The sequence below is a fragment of the Hesperophylax consimilis genome, chromosome 10, assembly GCF_061612785.1.
Source record: "Hesperophylax consimilis isolate HC1 chromosome 10, BYU_Hcon_1.0, whole genome shotgun sequence".
NCBI classification, from domain to species: Eukaryota; Metazoa; Arthropoda; class Insecta; order Trichoptera; family Limnephilidae; genus Hesperophylax; species Hesperophylax consimilis.
In genome coordinates this window covers 34,577,446-34,597,013 of record NC_142845.1, presented here as the reverse complement: position 1 = coordinate 34,597,013, position 19,568 = coordinate 34,577,446, and the positions used below count along the sequence as shown (strand labels likewise).

General features: G+C 36.1%; 1 protein-coding gene across 2 annotated transcripts in view; it reads left to right on the top strand.

The window, feature by feature from the left end:
- The first annotated feature begins 1,127 nt into the window (after positions 1-1,127).
- Positions 1,128-19,568, top strand: part of LOC149420665 (venom carboxylesterase-6-like) — a 39,305-nt gene continuing 20,864 nt past the window's right edge. For both annotated transcript variants that reach the window (XM_089636259.1, XM_089636260.1), the window contains exons 1-5: positions 1,128-1,406; positions 5,845-5,941; positions 7,199-7,390; positions 7,816-8,001; positions 9,037-9,227. In XM_089636259.1, the coding sequence (XP_089492385.1) occupies positions 1,194-1,406; positions 5,845-5,941; positions 7,199-7,390; positions 7,816-8,001; positions 9,037-9,227 (879 nt within the window). In that variant the 5' untranslated portion in view covers positions 1,128-1,193. The remainder of the gene's footprint in view (positions 1,407-5,844; positions 5,942-7,198; positions 7,391-7,815; positions 8,002-9,036; positions 9,228-19,568) is intronic.

The following is a 19,568-nucleotide window of genomic DNA, read 5'->3' as shown; positions in this document are numbered from 1 at the left end:
ACGACCATACTTTTATCTACGTTTGGCACCACCATTTCTCGTAAATAATAACAATATCTCTATTAAATTAGTAGGTAGGTACCTACTAATTTGCATATCTTTTACTCTTCACAAAATATCAAGCAGTTCTGTTTAGTTTAATTAATAATAATCGTTTAATATCTGTATAACTAAGGTTTCTATTTTAAATTATTATGTTCATATCCTCCACGTCCTCTGAAAAACAGGATAAACCCTAGTTTAGAGAACACTACATTTTATGAAAACAAATGCATAGATAAATAAATAATAAACTGTAAAACGTACTTGAGGAGATTTTTAAATAATAAAAGAGGGCACAACAATGATGCAACTGTCAATTTGTATTACCCTGAGCCAAACAGCGAATGGCGCAAATAAAATTTTGGCGCCCTTTGTCAAAACCAGTAGACGCCTAGGTAGGTGATCATTGTAATCAATAATATTTTAATGTTTTGTATTTTTGTGGAGCGCCATTTTTATGAAAAATAACCTCAAGGGCGATGTGTAAGGACTGCTTTGGCCCCTTGACAATTCGGCGCCCGGAGCGGACTGCTCCAATTGCGCCCGCATAGGGTCGGCCATGTATATTACTCATATAAATAAATGTTTCTCTCCTATAGACTGTTATTAATTGGTTTGAATGGTAGGAGAATTCTGGGACGCCCGAGAAAAACATAACGCATTTTCTCAGCACTGAATTGAGATAAAGATCGACGTAATATAGTTTTTTTAATAGCAAAAATGGAGTATACAGTAGTGAATGGTGGGAGTCGGGGACGCCCGAGAAAGACATGGCACGATCAAGTGAAACAAATACTTTAAAAAGTAAAATTTTTCAAGTGTTTATAATAATATTATTTCCATCTTAAAAATACACCCACCTAAAAAGTTGAGTCCAAACCATTAATAATAATCCCGAGCAACGCTGGGTGCACGACAGCTGGTAAGATATAAAAATTATAAATATAATGTTCAATTTAGTCAAACAATTTTGGAGTTATTATTGTTCTGTATAAAGATAACTGTTATCTTGAGGTGTTTATAATAGAGATACGAGAAGATATCTACCAAATAATATTTATTAAATTTTTACGTTCACAGTTCAATCTCGTCAGAGTTACCGGTCTACCGGTTAGTTAATTTACCTTAAAAGTTAAATAATATATTTTTTAATGTTGTATTTCGGCATAATTTGTGTAATTTTTTGCGCGTTATCGTGTGACGCTAGAAGATTTATAAATGGCAAACACGGAGAAGAAATTCGCCTGGATATTGAGCAGGGCAGGCTCGTAGGAGAGTGGAGGACTTCTTTTAAGAACAGAACCTATGGGGCCTTCGAGGGGATACCTTTCGCAAAGCCTCCAGTAGGTGAAAGAAGATTTAAGGTAAGACATTTAAAAAAGTTTTATATTTCATTTAAGATACAGATTTTTTTTATTTGGGAGGCGGGTTTAGGTACCGCTGCTCCGGGAATAATTTATTGGATAACCAACACCTTTGCCATAGGTCACCCCAAGTGGTCAACGACGTTTGGTGATTTAGCAGGATTGCCCGGGTTCATCGAGTGAGGTGTGGTCACCAGCTGCGAGGCGCGCCGGATCGGGAAAGGCTGGTTTGGAGAGACCCTTTGACCTCTCCAACTGATCCCTCTTGATCCATCGCCTTGCGCTGCCGTAGGAAGGGATAGAGATCATTCGTCACTCCTGGAAACACTGATCCCTAGATTCCTACACACCCCTCATACCTTTTTCCTCACCAGAATTTCCTCTCCTTCCTTTACTTAAAAAGACCCCCAGCACAGCATCCCCAAAGATGACATAGGCCTCGAGGGTAATTATTTTCCTCCAGGGACTCCTGTGTGAGGTTATTGTAAAAAAAATATATACTAATAGTAACTCAACATATTTTCGATTTGTTCGACAAAATTGTCACCTGGCAATTTCTACCTTCAATTATAAAAAACGGAAAACCCATGTTCACCTATTTCCATGATAATAACCGGAAGATATTGCTTGTGGTATGATGGAGAACTTTTTGTTTGTATGTGTTTGTATACTCGGCTACCTACCGGTTTACTATAGGTACTATGTAATGTTGCAACACGTTTTAAAGAGTATCAGATAATCTCACTAATCCAGCACTATCCAAGTTGGAGAAAGAGTTTTAAACGAGGTTCAAATGAATTATGTTAGGTTGATAAGAATTTATTTTGTTAACCCTTCAGGCTTCTGGAATATTCTGTCAAGAGGTAGTTAATTAATCCATTTAAATGGAATATTTCTGTACGTATCCATAAAAACGGTATTTGAACGGTGTTGAAATACGCTTACAAATTTTATTATTAGAAATAATTACTATCCACTTATCTTCCTTGTATAATAATAAAACAGTGTGACCCTTCGGTCACAAGCTGTTGTTGTCGATTTCGAAAATTTGAAGAGAAAAAATATATACAAATAAAAGAAACAGTTTTTTATGGTAAAACAGGAATCTACCAATGTGGCTCTATTGAGAAATATAAGAAACTGGTTACTAAGGAGAAAATATTGATATCATAATAATTATTATGTTCAGACTTAAAAAAATGCTGTAAATTGTTTCGATATATCATTGAGTAGTTTTAACTTATTTTGAAGAGCCTTACCGTGTCCATCATAAGGGCATTCATAAAATTTCAACGTTCATTTTCAAGTTCTGCGAAAGATTCAAGTTCTGTTTTTATTTCAGTTCTGTCAAGGAAGTGACCTATAATAATATAATAACAGAACTTGAATAGGACTTTCATAGAACCCGAAAAAGAACGTTGAAAATTGATGAATTGTTTAAATTCTCCGAAACAACCCTTCCTTAAAGTTTCTCCGAAACATTGGCCCAAGAGGACGAAGAATGAAGAAGAAAAATGATTACCAAATACTCTCAACAATACTCTTTTGACAGTATTAATATGTTTTGATCCACTCCCGTCAAAATTAAGCATTTAACCTATTTAAAGTGAATCATTACACATAAGTATCACCAAGTATTAACAAGAAACACATATTTTTTAACGTAATATTTTTTTCCATTGAAAGTGTTCGTGTACTGTGTCAACAAAGGCAAAAACAAATCGACAACTCCGAAAATTGTAATAATAAATACTTACCTCTATACCCATCGGTGCAATCAGGTGACCAACCTTTCTCAATATGCTTTGATACAAATGCCAACTGACTATTAGCGATGGCGTCACATGTCACTCCTGCAGTAAGCAGTTCCACTACGAATGCGGAGGGACAACTGAAACCACATTTCGCAAAGCAAATAATGAGAAAAGACGAACCTGGCGCTGTCCAAACTGCAAAACTTCACCCCAATCAACTGCTACTCCAAACAACTCCATAGAAGACGTGATGATTGGAATTAAAAAAATATCCTGTGAACTCACCTCTCTCAAAACTCTCAACAGTCAAGTGAAGGAAGATATGTCGGAATTAAAAAAATCTGCCGACTATAACAATACAAAATTAAACGAATTTACAAAAATATTCGAATCATTGGAACAGGCGATGAGCAAAATCGATCGACTGGAAGAAGATGTATCCTCCCTGCAATCAACAATCAAATCAATTCAAGATGATTCTAAATTCAAACTAAATGAAGAATTAGAAAAAAGAATAACAGAAATAGAAAAAGACCAAGAAAGAAGAAATAGAGATTCCAATAAAACATGTTTAGAATTCCGAGGGATTCCGGAATTTAAAGAGGAAACAACACAATCCCTGAAGGACATCATCTTCAACATCAGCAAATTAGTGAAATGCGACCTCAAAACCAACAACATAGAGAATATATACAGAGTCACTCCGCGAAATAAAAATATTCCTCCAACAGTGAAACCCAGAACAGTGATAATTCGTTGTAACTCAACGGCTTTAAAAGAACAACTACATAACGATATCAAAACATATAACAGATCTTGTGAACAAAACAGTGATAAACTAAATAATGTTATAATTGGATTATCGGGTCCCCGCTCGCCAATCTATGTTTCTGAACTCCTTACCTTACGCGCTAAACGATTATGGTACCTAGCGCGACAGTTCACAGCAGAATGTAAGTTCAAATACATTTGGTCTAAAGCCGGTCAAATATTCATTAAGGATGACAATTCACGACCGTTCCTAATAGATTCCGAATTGGCTCTATCAAAAATATGACTATCTGTCATTTTTATTACTCTTTCGTACGATATTACCACTTTCAACTGAACTAAACAGCTGTCACATCCTGAACATCAACTAAACGAAATACGAACAGATAAAATATCTCATAAACAACAATTTTATTTCTTAGGTTCTTCTTATATTATAATTATTTATATTGTTATACTTTTACTATGTGTAATAACTATAATTCAACAACAGATTAACATCGGATATTTGAGAATATGTATTGAATATTGGAAATGTAAATCCCTGGACCGTACGTTCTCCCCTGAATGTACAAACCACTCGAATTCTAACGAAAAAAAACTAAACAATCTTCAAACCATTTATCTATCAAATACTACATCGAACAAATTTAGCGATTTATTCATACTACATCAAAATATTTGAAGTATTTTCCGGAACTTTGATGAATTTATTATTATTATTATTAAAATCAATAACATAATATTTCAACCAGACTGCATAAATATCAACAGAGACATTCACAAATGATGAGTCACCAGCTTATCAGCTTGCTAACTATACATAGACAAAAATAAATATAAATAAAAATAGTGGAATTTCCGTATTCGTCCACAGAAAATTCAGTATCGTTACGATTTTAGAACACTCAATATTACACACTAACTGTATTCAAACCGAAATAAAACTTGATAAATATATTTATCACATTATTGCCTTTTACAGAACACACGAATCAATTATTGCACTATTCTTATTATTAACATTGCGCAATATGAACCAAACACAAGCATTATCTCCATCTACTTCCATCAAACAACATAAATTACCATATTATTATTGTTTAATCTTCCTCTTTGCAATTGTAACTATATGCCTAGTACTCAATGATCTTAAGATACATAATAAATATCAAATAAAATGGTTTTAAACGCATGTACTAAAACGCATATACTAAACGCATAACGCATATACTAAACGGTCGATTGGCTTAGGTAGGGAGGAGTCTGAAAAACTATTATATAATGTCACTTAAAACTATACATGTTTAACTATTAATGTCACTTTTAGTAAAAACTTAATATAAGACTGAAAAACTATTATATAATGTCACTTAAAACTATAGTTTACCTATTAATGTCACATTAAGTAAAAACTTAATATAAGACTGAAAAACTATTATAAAAAGGCACTTAAAACTATACATGTTTACCTATTAATGTCACATTAAGTAAAAACTTAATATAAGACTGAAAAACTATTATATAATGTCACTTAAAACTATACATGTTTAACTATTAATGTCACTTTTAGTAAAAACTTAATATAAGACTGAAAAACTATTATATAATCTCACTTAAAACTATACATGTTTACCTATTAATGTTAAATTTAGTAAAAACTTAATAATATAAGTATACTTAATTTTTAAAAAAAGTAATAATTAAATTACATTTGGCATTTCACAAACATTTGGTTCCTTAGAACAGGCAATCTGCCTAGCTAGGAACTAAATTCGACCTAACAAAACGTAATAACACTGGTACCTACTCATTTTTAAATATATGCTCTCATAATGCTATGTTATTACTGTTATGTCTGCTTTAAATGTATCTAATGTAAAAATAAATAAATAGTGTTAATTTTTCCACAGGACCCTGAAAAGGCAGAAGAATGGGACGGTACGCGTATGGCCAAGAAAGTGTCCGATATTTGTCTCCAGTGGGTAGACGAATACGACGATGCTGTTGGTAAATATGACTGTTATTTTATAATAAACCAGCATCATCTATTTTAGTTTCATTATTAAAATACCTGTGAACAAGAAATTAGTAAATACTGAAAGAGACACAACAATTTAAAATTGTGTGATAGCAGTTATTTCAGTGGCGCACCCAGAGAGGGGGGCCAAAATACATAGGTATAATTAAAGAAGTGCGTAATGCTTGCAGTGGTTTTTAATTACTTCAACTGGTAGGTAGGTAGGTACAGGCTCCAGTACTGTGCATTATGAGAGTTATTGTACCTACCTATGAAATGAATGAGCAATCATTATCATACAATTATTACGGACTGTTCATCGCGGAAGGAAAATTACAGAAACCGACTGCGCCGTTCGAGGATTAAATAATATTTTTCTATGCCCCACAAATTTGTTATGCAAAATCAAATTATGTCTAAAAGATGTGCGCAAAGTGAACCATCGTAATTTTTCGTTAAAATCCAAAAAAATATGATTCAAATTATGTTGGTAGCAATGCGCAGTTCAGACAAAACCTTCGAATTAACCACACGATTGTTTTAATACTTCCTTTGCCATTAATAAATCTTTCAATGTTGAAAGGACAAACACCAAATCCCCAAGATAATTTAGATATTGTCAAAAACTATAACGTCTTCTTTGTTCACACGCTAGTAAGAACATCTGCAAAACCTAGCTTTCTTTGTATAGCTTATTTTTATAACTTTAACTCGACCCCCCCTAAGACAAAATCCTGGGTGCACCACTGAGATGTTTACTAAACAAATAGCAGAGAATAATATTATCATGTCCAATGTCGGTTGAAAGATAAGACAAAATAACGAGTATGTTTTCACATTTATCACGAAGTCCGAAATTTATAAAGATGAAATATTATGTAAGTGTGAGTACCTGCACGATTAAAAACACTAACAGATATTAACTTTATTAAGTAATTACTACATTTAAAAAAAACACTTAAATGTATCTTCAAAAGGCAGGCAATAAAAAAAATATGTTTTAATATGTAACCACAAAAAATAACTCATTTTTTGTAAAACGTAAAAACTATCGCCATTGACTTTTGAATAACTACAAAAGTTTAAAAAAATTGTGGAGGATTGATACTTCTTCCCCCACTGCTGTGAACTTTTAAAATGTTTTGTCCAACAAAATATCATGTCATCGTGAAAATTTCTAAAATATATTAAAACGGGTCTTTTTTGAGTAGATAAAATGCATCAACAATTATGGTTTATATTTTCAGGTAGCGAAGACTGTTTGTACTTGAACGTGTACACTCCCTTGCCAGAGGATATTGGTATGCTCAACCTGCCTGTCATTGTCTACATACACGGAGGAGCGTTCGTCTTCGGGACCGGGAACACGTTCCGGCCTGACTACCTCATGGACAACCATGTTGTGCTGGTTACTATCCTTTACAGGGTCGGAGTCTTAGGTAAAAATTGTTTCTACAAAATGGGGTATTTTCCCCAACTATGAATACCGTTAAAAATCCAAGTCCTGGGTTAGTATATACATCATATACATATAGAAGTATAGTTATTATAGGTTAGTAGCAGAGATTAGTACCAATCCTACAAAAGTCCGCGAACAGGACTATTTAACTGTCAGTTCATTTCCTACAGCACGGCCTGTATTAATAAAAGATGGCGGTGGTTAAATACATTTTCTTGGTCCGAATTCTTCTTTTTTGGTTCAAAACAAAAACACTCGATTTTCTTGCAATAACTTATGTTCCATTATTTAAATAGTTTGCAGTTGGTGATTATGGATGTGGGGAGGTAGGAACTGGATAAATGACGTTCCGGTAGGTACCAAGCATTCTCATTTCAAGACCAAACAGTTATATTTATTTGATAGGATTCATGAGCACCCAGGACAGCACCGTTCCAGGGAACATGGGCATGAAGGACCAGAACATGGCGCTTCAGTGGGTTCATGACAACATCCAACGTTTCGGCGGAGCTCCAGATAGGATCACCATTGCGGGGATGTCTGCCGGTGGGGCTAGCGTGCATCTTCACATGCTGTCTACACTCTCCAAAGGTAGGTAATATTTGATGCAATGGGAAGTACCGCAAAATCATGTTGTAGGTTTGAACGCTTTGATATATTATAAATGATGCGAATAGAACACATCTCGGTATTTGCTTTAATCCAGCATTTTTAAAAGCCTAGGAAATATAAAGTACCGAGCGCATAAAAAATGCTGATATGTAATAAAAAAATTATACACAAATATAATTTCTTCAAAGTTCATAATGGACGATCAAAACTTCCAATTTGAAATGATTGGTCATAATATTAATTTAAATAAAAGAAAAGCTATTAAAAATAACCATTTATGTTGGTACACGGAGAGGGTAAATTAACAGGCCTATTAATAAAACATCAATTTACGAACGTTTTATCGATTTGGCTTTTATCATGACGATACAAATAATTTTCGTTGTAATGCAAAAATATACGGATGAACACGTGTTCCGATATCATATTATTATATTCGTCATTTACTGAAAGTTTATCAGGACATCTGTTAATTCATTCGTCATTTTTCTCCGTGTATGATGCCATTAAATACATAGCATCAAAATTACGGAGGCAATTTCGTTTGTCAGTATTATATGTATTGGATTTAACTTTGAGCGTAACAAAGTCCTGTTTTAACTCGACCGTTTTGCATTTCGTCTATTAATAAATTTGAATCTACGTTCCATTTCCGGTTTAAGATGGTGGCCGTTTTAATGGTTCAGCAAAGATTATTTTTTCAATGTGAAATCGTCGTGTTTATTTAGACTTTCTTTCGCATTTTTTCAATATTACAGTACTTACTTACCTACCCGAAGAAAGTTTGAAAAAAGAATTGTCATTTAGATGGAGAAGTTTATTTGGAAAAATTGTATAATTCCTTATTTGAAATAAATAAAATATATTAATGAGTATTTTAAGTACCTACTTAGTTACAAAACCTAGCGATTTCAGAGGAAATTTTGGTGTTGATTTACCAAATAAGATAAAATTAGAATTTGGACGCGAGGTTCTCTGTTCACAGAAGTACCTACTAGTTATATATGTTTTTAGGTTTATTCAACCAGGCCATCTCGATGAGCGGCACTGCCCTGTGTCCCTGGGTGATCCAGGAAGCCCCCCTGGAGAAAGCGCGGGTGGTGGGGGCTGCCATGGGTTGTGAGACAGCCGACACAAAGGACATGGTGGAGTGCCTCAGGAGCAAGTCAGGAGCCGCCGTCGTCAGGACTATCACTCAATTAATGGTGAGTGTCTTCAGTACACCCTTTTCTAATAGATATTTATTTGGGTTCCTGAGTATTATTTTAGGTAAGTTATAAATCATTATTGTTTATCTTCAGCCACGACCAATATTTTTGGGCCTTCTCGGGTTATCAAACATATCAAACGTAATAATTACTGTCCGTAAAATCACTAATAATAGTAATAATAATTGGATAACTTGCATAGCGCCTTTTTTGTGAAAAATCACCGCAAGGGCTTTGGAGAAGTTTGTAAACTGTAAGAAGCTTTCGTAGACTATGGCCCAATTTTTATCATTATCATCAAATGGACATTCACCACCATTTTGTTTTGTTGACATTTGAAAGGTCCTCGTTAAACGCCGATTCTAGGAGCGTTTCAGCTTTCTGTCAAATTGTAATAAGCTGACAAGCTTAACAAAATGACAGTTGTCCTTGTTGGGGACGGATATAGCACCGTCGCAACGCGGAACAATAGGATTGGAAAAGGTTCGGAATGCCGACTTACCCTTTTCTATTCTTCCACGGTTTTCAATTCTTCTTTGCGCTGGTTAACAACAATTCACAAATTTCACCATGCGCGAGCTCACGATGGCTTTGATTTCGACACGGTCGATAAAGGGGGCTCCGTAATCAAACGATGTTGACAGGACAAATATTTTTAATCAACTAAGTCGGCATAGGAGAGGAGAGGAGAGGGGAGTTGGGTAGATAGGCCACAATAATTTTACAAAAGATATAAAGGTAGGTAGCACGATGCTAGGTGCCAACATTTCCGCCCACCTAATTTGAACGAATTAATAATTATGATACAAAATTTAATAAAAGGTAAATTTAAATATATACATAGGTAAATTGTTCATTCAAGTTGTATCCGTAATGCCTCGCAGAAAACAATAAAAAAAAATAACTTTTTACTAAATTAAGTATAACTTTTCAAAGAATGGTTCCTGGACCATAACAAAAATTTTGGTTTTGAAAAATATTTAAAATTGGTAATATTCCTTTGGTCTAGAATCTGAGTAAGAAACAAAACGAGAATTAGAGTATAGACATCTAAACAACAACAAAAAAAATATATATAGATCCCAATGGTAAATAAAATAAAAATAAAACACAAAAAAAAATATGGAAAATGAAAACGTATTTTTATTTTAGATGTATATCTTAAGATTTATCACTAATAATAATTTTATTCTTCCGGTAACGGGCAAAGCTTTATCACTGGTCGAACCAACGAACCAGATTGAGTTTTAACAGTAGCTACCCTAACTATTCCATCCTTACCGGGATGAACGTGGATAATTCGTCCTAATACCCACTTCATCGGTGGAAGACGATCGTCCTTTATTAACACTAATTGACCTAATTTAATGTTTGGATTAATTTTGCACCACTTTGATCGTTGTTGAAGCGTATTTAAATATTCTAAATGCCAACGTTTCCAGAAATGTTGCGACATCTTTTGGAGATGTTGCCACCTACTTAAACGATTAGACGTGGTGTCAAGAAAGTCATATTCAGGCAAACCTAGTAGGAATCCACCGATTAAAAAGTGGCCCGGGGTGAGTCCATTCACATCCTCAGGGTCTGAGCTCATTGAACACAAAGGGCGGGAGTTGAGGATGGCCTCAATTCTAGTGAGAACTGTCGCAAATTCTTCATAAGTTAGAACGGTCTCACCTATCACCCGTTTTAAATGGTATTTTACAGATTTTATCCCTGCCTCAAATAAGCCTCCGAAATGAGGACTTGCTGGAGGGTTAAAAGACCAAATAATGCCGCTCTGAATTAGATGATTAGATATAACATCACGCTGTGATGCCAAGAATTTATTTATACCGAGTAGGTACCGATTTGCACCGACGAAATTGGTTCCGTTATCGCTTATGATTTCAGAACATAACCCTCGACGATCTGTAAACCGGCTAAGGGCTGCAATAAATGCTTCAGAAGATAAATCAGACACGATCTCTAAATGAACTGCTTTCGTCGCCATACATACAAATAGACATAAATAACCCTTTGACGTTTTTGCTCCCCTACGTTTGTGATCTTTCAAGGTGAAAGGTCCTCCGAAATCTACACCAACTCGAGAAAAAGCACGGCTTTGTTGCACTCGAGAGGGAGGTAAATCACCCATTAGGGGAGGTAGCACCGAAGATTTCATTTTATAGCAGACAATGCATTTCGACAGTTGTGAGCGAATTTTGTTCCGTGCAGCCACTATCCAAAATTTACGCTGAATAGTGAATTGAAGGCTTCGTGGCCCAACATGAAGATATTGTTTATGATAATAATCTATAATTAAATAAGCTAAATGACAGATTTTCGGAAGTAAGATCGGAAATTTACTTTCATATGACAAATTTGAATACTTGAGTCGACCGCCCACCCTGATAATACCGTGGCTATCAAGAAACGGTTTCAAGTTTTGAATTTGCGTTGAACATGGACTGCCATTTCGCATATTACGTATATCAACAGAAAAATACGTTTCCTGTTCAATGCGTACGATTTTCATAAGCGAATCATTTAATTCGCGAGAACTTAGATAAGTCGAGTTTGAATTTCCACTACCAGGACGTTTCTGACAATTATTTACGAAACGCATTATCCAAGCGACGACGCGTTGCAATTTATAAAATGAAGAATATTTACTAATAATCGAATTAGGTACTATTTGAGATGATACAAACGTTTTAAGGTTGCATGTTTTGAGTTCTGGTATTTCTCCGTCAGATTGATTGTACACAGCTGAACAAGGCCAGAGTGCTATTGGTTGGTGAAGCCATTTTGGTCCCGTAAACCACAAAGGGTGTGATATAATGTCTGCTGGGAAAAGCCCTCTTGAACCAGAATCGGCACAATTTTCCTCCGAGACAACATGCTTCCAAACAGCATTTGGTGTATTTTCCAGTATTTGTACAACCCTATTAGCGACAAATGTTTTCAATAAATATGGTGGCGTTTTTAGCCACGCTAGTACAATAGTCGAATCTGTAAATAGAAAAACGTTTTCTATTTGTTCGGCAAACTTTACAGATGACATAATATACTTTACAAGTTTCGTGAGAAGAACGGCCCCACATAATTCTAGTCGTGGAATTGACAGGGTTTTCAAAGGAGCGACCTTCGATTTTCCCATTAAGATGTGAGTGGTATTGCTATTACGCTCTAATAAATATACCACTGCAGAATAACCCAATTGTGAAGCGTCACAGAACCCTACGAGGAAAAGACGACTTGTCATCACCGTGTTGTAATATCTAGGAATATTCAATGTTCGAAGTAATGAAAGTTGACTTACAAATTTACTCCACGTGTTATGAATATGTGGTGGAACATCACGATCGTCCCAATCGACACCTAACTTCCATAGTTCCTGTAATAGACATTTTGCGAAAAATGTCACTGGGGTGATGATCCCAAGTGGGTCGAATAAACGAGCTACCGTTGATAAAATTGTTCTTTTTGTGCATATCTTATTTGAAGGTAGATCGACCTTGTAGGTAAAATTATCAGTCGTTGGACTCCACTGAATGCCTAATATTTTAACAATTTGATCAGTTCCGGCGTTATCAAAAGAATGACCATCTTGCTGGTGCTCTTGCGAAACGTGATCCAAAAGTGACGGTGTATTAGATTGCCATTTACTAAGTTCTAATTTCCCAAGATTTAACAATCCAATGATATCTTGTTTTAGTCTGAGGGCTGTGCTAATCGTTTCTGTCCCTGTTACCAAATCATCTACATAAAAATCATCGCATAGAACCTTGGCAGCGTCAGGATACTTTGATCCTTCATCTTGTGCTAGCTGGCGAAGGGTACGAATGGCCAAGAATGGTGAACTAGACAACCCGTACGTTACAGTTTGTAACTCGAAATCAATAACCGGTTCATTCTGAGATTCTCTCCACAAAATATTTTGGAATTTACGCTGAGATGGAATAATTAATATTTGCCTATACATCTTACAAATATCAGCTGTAAATACATACTTATGAAAACGAAAATTTAAAATCAAACGTAGAATTTCAGTTTGCAATTTTGGACCGTTCAATAATAAGTCATTTAGAGATAAGTTATTTGGTTGGGTTTTTGCCGACCCATCAAAAACCACACGTAGTTTTGTAGTTTTACTGTCAGGATTCAAAACACAATGATGAGGTAAATAGAATGCATCTAAATTCCGAGGTACCCGTGTCATGTGTCCCAGACCCTCATATTCTTGTATAAAATTTCCGTAATTAATTGCTAACATGGGATCCCTTTTAAAACGAATTTCTAGTTTGTTCAATCGCGATTCCGCAAGTTTTAAGGAATTTTGAGAAGGCATAATTTCTGATTTTGTTAATAATGGTACAACATATCTACCATCACATTCTCGATAGTGATTCGAAGCGTACATTGTTTCGGCTAATTCGTCGTCCGGATTACTCGTCACAATTGAAGGTGTTTCTTCAATTTCCCAAAATTTTCTAAGAGTATTGCTTAACGAATTTGTTTCAACAAATAAAGACGAAGGCGTTTGAAATGACGAGTTTTCCATCTTCCCCATTATAATGTAACCGAATACACTGTTTACAGCACATGGAGAGCCGTGAATTATTTCATGGCCACTACTAAATATATCCAAGTATACGTCAGCTCCTAACAAAAGGTCTATTTTGCCCGACTTGTAATATGATTCATCAGCTAATTTTAAATTTTTAAATTGTGACGTTCCACTCGATGGTAAATCATATGACGGATGATTAGAAGTGATTTCTGTAATCACGATAGTTTGACATTGAAGAATAGGCCCTTTTTTATTTCGAGGTTTTATAAAACATTTTGTTTTTCCATGACAAGAATTTATACTAGAATTTCCTAAACCGTTCAGTGAAATACGATGTTTTTTAATTGACAAACCCAAAAGCTGAGCACATCTTTCCGTAATCAGAGAGACTTGACTCCCACAATCTACGACGGCGCGGATAGGTATATAATCATTATATTGATTTCGGACCTCAAGTTGTACAGTTCCTAACAAAACGGTAGAAACGCTCGGAATCGTTGTTGCGGCCAGGGTTGCACTTGAATTATTAAATTCATTTTCGCCCGATGGTTCGACGGCAATGTGCAACATTGAATGGTGTTTTTTATTACAAACCTGGCATGTAAATTTTGATACACAATCTTTTACATGGTGTTGTTTCAAACAATTGAAACAGCGGTTTAAAGTTTTAATTTTGTCCCTCCTTTGATGGGGACTTAAAGATGTAAAAGATGCACATTTGTAAAGAAAATGTGCACCTTTACATAATGGACAATGAAGGTTATTATCATTCTTATTGGCAGATAACAACGTTTTAAACGAACCTTTTTTCTCTTTTGTAGTATGTGGAGATAACATTTCTAAAATTCGCGTTTGATTTCTCAGAAACTCGAAAATTGAATCCAATTCTGGAATCTCTTCACCGGGCAATTTGGATTCAAATTGACGTTTAGTTGTCAGATCCATCGATCGTATCATAATATGACCAACAAATTTATCAAAGATATTTTCTATCTTCATCGCCTTTATAGCGGCGCAATTCTCTTGAAACGTACTGAGTAACCGCGCTATACCTGACGCAGACTCGTTTTGTAATATTTTGAAATTAAGAATTTCATCAACATAATGCGTGAAAAGAATTCTAGAATTTTGGTATTGATTTACCAGAATATTCCAGGCAATGTCATAATTCTCTTCGATAAGAGGCAATGATTGTATAAGTGCCAGTGCCGGCCCTGTAATAACTGATAAAAGATAATGGTATTTTTCTACATTAGTATATGCATTGCTGTCATGTATAAGACTTTTAAATAATGAATGAAATGAGCACCAACTTTTAATGTTACTATCAAAAGTGGGCAGCTTTATCACTGGTGCACGAATCACCGAATTTCTTGCCGTTTTAGGAATTGAATTTTCATTATTACTAGTGATAACGCTTTTCATTTGCATGATCTCGAAATACATTGAATCAACATAATTCGCAATGTTTCCTAGTTCTGACATTTCTGTAATCTTGTCTAATGACAGTAATTGTTCCTCAATCTCGTTTTGAACTGATTCAAATTCTTGTAACCAATCTTTTAACTTTTCACATCTAGCAAGAAACGTATCTTTTTTCTTACTATCATCATAAGTGCTCGCTATGAGCTCTTGCGTAATACGAATACGAGATACTATTCGCTCACGTCGGGATTGCAACAAAAGTACTTTTTTCTCAGCCATTGTATTGAGAAATTAATCTGCACAAAAATGCCGAGTGAATACAACAATTTATTTTAAATATTAACAAATTTGTCACCAGTTAAGTATTTTTTACTACCTACAGGCAATTTTCGCGAACAGCACGGCTGACGCGAATTTTACACATAGATCAACTTTTATGAACAATTTAACCTTGAAATAATTAAATTAACCACAATTTTTTCAATTAATATAAATTATCAGGCTCGAATGACCAATGTTGGGGACGGATATAGCACCGTCGCAACGCGGAACAATAGGATTGGAAAAGGTTCGGAATGCCGACTTACCCTTTTCTATTCTTCCACGGTTTTCAATTCTTCTTTGCGCTGGTTCACAACAATTCACAAATTTCACCATGCGCGAGCTCACGATGGCTTTGATTTCGACACGGTCGATAAAGGGGGCTCCGTAATCAAACGATGTTGACAGGACGAATATTTTTAATCAACTAAGTCGGCATAGGAGAGGAGAGGAGAGGGGAGTTGGGTAGATAGGCCACAATAATTTTACAAAAGATATAAAGGTAGGTAGCACGATGCTAGGTGCCAACAGTCCTCTTCTGCTGTTCAAAATTTATTCAAAAGCTGAAACAGAATTAGAATTGGCATTTAACGGAAATCTTCCAATTGTAAAAATAAAAAAAAAATGGCCCTGTATGGCATTTGATGACATCAGGCGAATTCTTCGAAACAAAAGAATTCAGAATTAATCCAATAGTTGCCTCCGGATGGGCCGGATACATTGACTAACATCAATGGCCGCACAGCATGGTAGTATGTGAGCCGTTCCAAGCTAATTTTTTTACTAAAAATCCTCTAATATATAGTTATTAACAATAGCAAACATAATCGTCACGGGTCTTGGAGAGTCCTGACAGCCGCTAGGAAAAGCATCACTCCTATCTCTCGTCATCTCACTCCAGTTGCTTGCGCCTAAAGATGCGTTGTTCACATCACACTATCCTTCACCACCTGAGTTTAGGCCTCTGAAAACCTATTTAGATACTCCTTAGTTCTTCAGGATTAGTACGAAGAACTCAAGTGGATGGCCAGTGGCGTCTTAGGGTAGATTGGCACCTGGGGCGGTTTTGTATTGAGCACCCCTACTTAAAATAAAACACCGAATACTAAACATGCTAACGAGACTTTATTTTACTGAAATATTCGATGACATTATCAAAATTTATTTTCCTGTCTCTTTCAATTCATAAAATCGAAAGATTGGTTAGTCGCGCTTGGCTCATTGTGGATCTTAAATAAGATTTTATTAATTTTAACTTTGAAAAGCTTCTTTCACATGAAGCCACCGAAACACAGATTGTCAAAAAAAATCTTAGACACAGCGCTAAACTTGGAACTGACTCAGAATAGCCCCATTTTACAATGAATCTGAGGAGCTCCAATGTAGTCCATTGAACTGCTTCGTGGGCAGAAATGTTGGCGGCTTCTAAATGGCGCCTCAATCGTAATATCTCCAACACGATATCCTCTCCTGAAAATTCATCGTAAATTTTTAATAAATTTGGAACCATTCCACGAAGATCTCCTTCTGGTGATGTTACCAACGTTTTTGTCTGAAAAACACTAAATGTAACCAGAATAAAATCCATTGCCCTGTAACGATGGTCTAGTTCTTTGTAAAATCTATCGTGACATTCTAACATTGCTCTCTGCAGCTCGTCTGGTAATGTAAGACCAGCATCTCGGGCCATTTCTCCGGGCATACGTTTACGAAATCTCCTCCTTCCTCTTTTCCCTTCAATCGGAATGTCAAAGTCCTCACATATTTTTGATGCGTAGCAAATAGCCTTTTCCACTATTTGATTGCGTTGACTTTGAAGAAAAATTTTAAGGGCCTTAATCTTTATTACACACTTTTCTAATGATAGCCCAGATGTTTGAATATACTTTTGCGTCTGATTAACTTCTTCTAGTACTTCACACCAAAATGAAAGATAGCATAGAAAACTGAAGTCACACAAAGCTGGTATGAGTGTTGATGCTGCTTCCCTTGTCTCAACGTTTTCTTTACTGGTGTTGGGATCACACATATCTTCGAGTGTTGAAACAAGCTTCTCAAAATTATTCTTCAATGGTTTAACAGCGTCGTGATGAGCACTCCATCTTGTATCTGATAGCCGTTTGTGATATGATGCACTTTTACTGAGATAATACAGGCGGAGACCTCTAGCGGCAGAGTCGAAAAATAAGTAATTACAATCAAATGGATGGGTGGATGAAGCTTTACAGGGTCGAAGGCAGATGTCTCTGTGAGGTAGAGAGGGGGACCATTCGTAGGCCTCGATTTAATCTCCCACCAATCAAGAGGATCCAGAGGGTGCGAGGCGGCAAGTGGGCGTGGTTTACCGAAACAACAAAGGAATGGACTTTGAACCGGGAGGGGCTATCTTGATTTATTACAAGAAAAAACGGGAACCTTGGTAGAGGGTAGTGCGATGACGTCATGGGTTTGGAATGCAAGGGTGTGGCGAAACGGGATCGTAAACCATCGACGAACGAGGGGGACGTGTTGCAAGAAAGGTAAGAGACATAACGCGAAACGAACTGGGGACTGAGAGAAATTGGTAGAATCCTACGTTAAGACATACCGGAAGTGGAAATCATTGGGGGAGAGGGCAGTTACACGCGTCACTTAAAAGAAAACAACAGAAATAAGGGAAAAACAGGCAAATTACGTAAGAAAAGTGGAAAAAAAAGCAAACATTGAACTCCTATCGTAAGCATGACGTGGAACCGCAAAGAAACAGCGTTGAGGTTACAGGAGAATGATGGCGCGAAGTTAGTTGCGAAAGGGATACCAAGGGAAAAAAGGTTGGCGATGTCAGACACTTGAGAGCGCTGATTTTGAAAAAAATACGGACATGGTTTTGGGCCATTAGGACGCTAATAACGATCCAACGAGGTGATAAAATTAACCCGCGTCTTATGGAGACGAAAACACATTAAAATTAATGTATAAACAATTAGTGAGGAAATTATGAGAGAGTACATTCGGGTTTGTTGTGACAGATACTTAAGGGCTCAGATTGATGCGAAATGACTTGGGGGATAAAGACAGGAGATGGGCGTTTGGAGGTACCACCCGAAGTTACACCCAGAATTACAGAGAGGGGTTGTAAGAATCCAGTAATAATTCTTGGGATAAAGTTGGTCGAAGGAATAGGCAGGGTATCAAACCGATGCGGACTAAAACGTGGAATAAAAATATAAACGAGATGATGTAAACTGGGACGTCTCAACTAAAACAAGTATCGATGGAAGCCTTAAATAGAAATAATCGGTGGAAAAAAAAATGGAATAGCTATATTAGACCGTTTGTAAGGGAAGAGAACAAAATGTTAGAAGTAGGGGACGATCGTACGCGGGATGTTTAACATACACCGTTTGAATTGTCGGAAGTAATTGTTTGGAAGAAAGAGGGGGAAACGGACGTGTACACCGTTTAAATTGTCGAAGGCAAAGTGAGGAAGATCAAAGCTAAGCTCGTGAAAGCGTTAAAAACAGAGCGTATCACATCATAAACGACGGCCATTAAATAAATTGTGCGGACACGATAGCATTTAAAATTAAAAGGCCCGGAATTCACACTACAAAAGGACAGCTCGCACTAGAGCGTAATATAGAAAACGCCGTATGGGAATACGGGACCGCTTCCCAGTCCGCGTCTGATCTTTCTGTCACATGAGACGAATGCCAGGGTGTTAACTTTCTTGAAATGATCAGGATGGCCTAATTAGCATGATGCGACTATGGACTAAATAGAAAAGAACATACGAGTCGATAAAGGTTAGAATAGCATGTATTTGACGTGATTAATGAGGAAACGGGACTATAAAAGGGCTGAATTTAGAAAAAACGGGAAGTCTTTTTCGTGAATTTTTGAGAGAGTTGGAACTCGCCGGGGACCGTTCAAACACGTCGCGCTGATCGGCATTTATTTGTGGACTTAGGAAAATTCCATAGTCAAAGACAGACAGTTAGATTCAGTGTTTGGAAAAATAATTAATATCGGACCTTAGAGGATTTTAGAACTTCAAA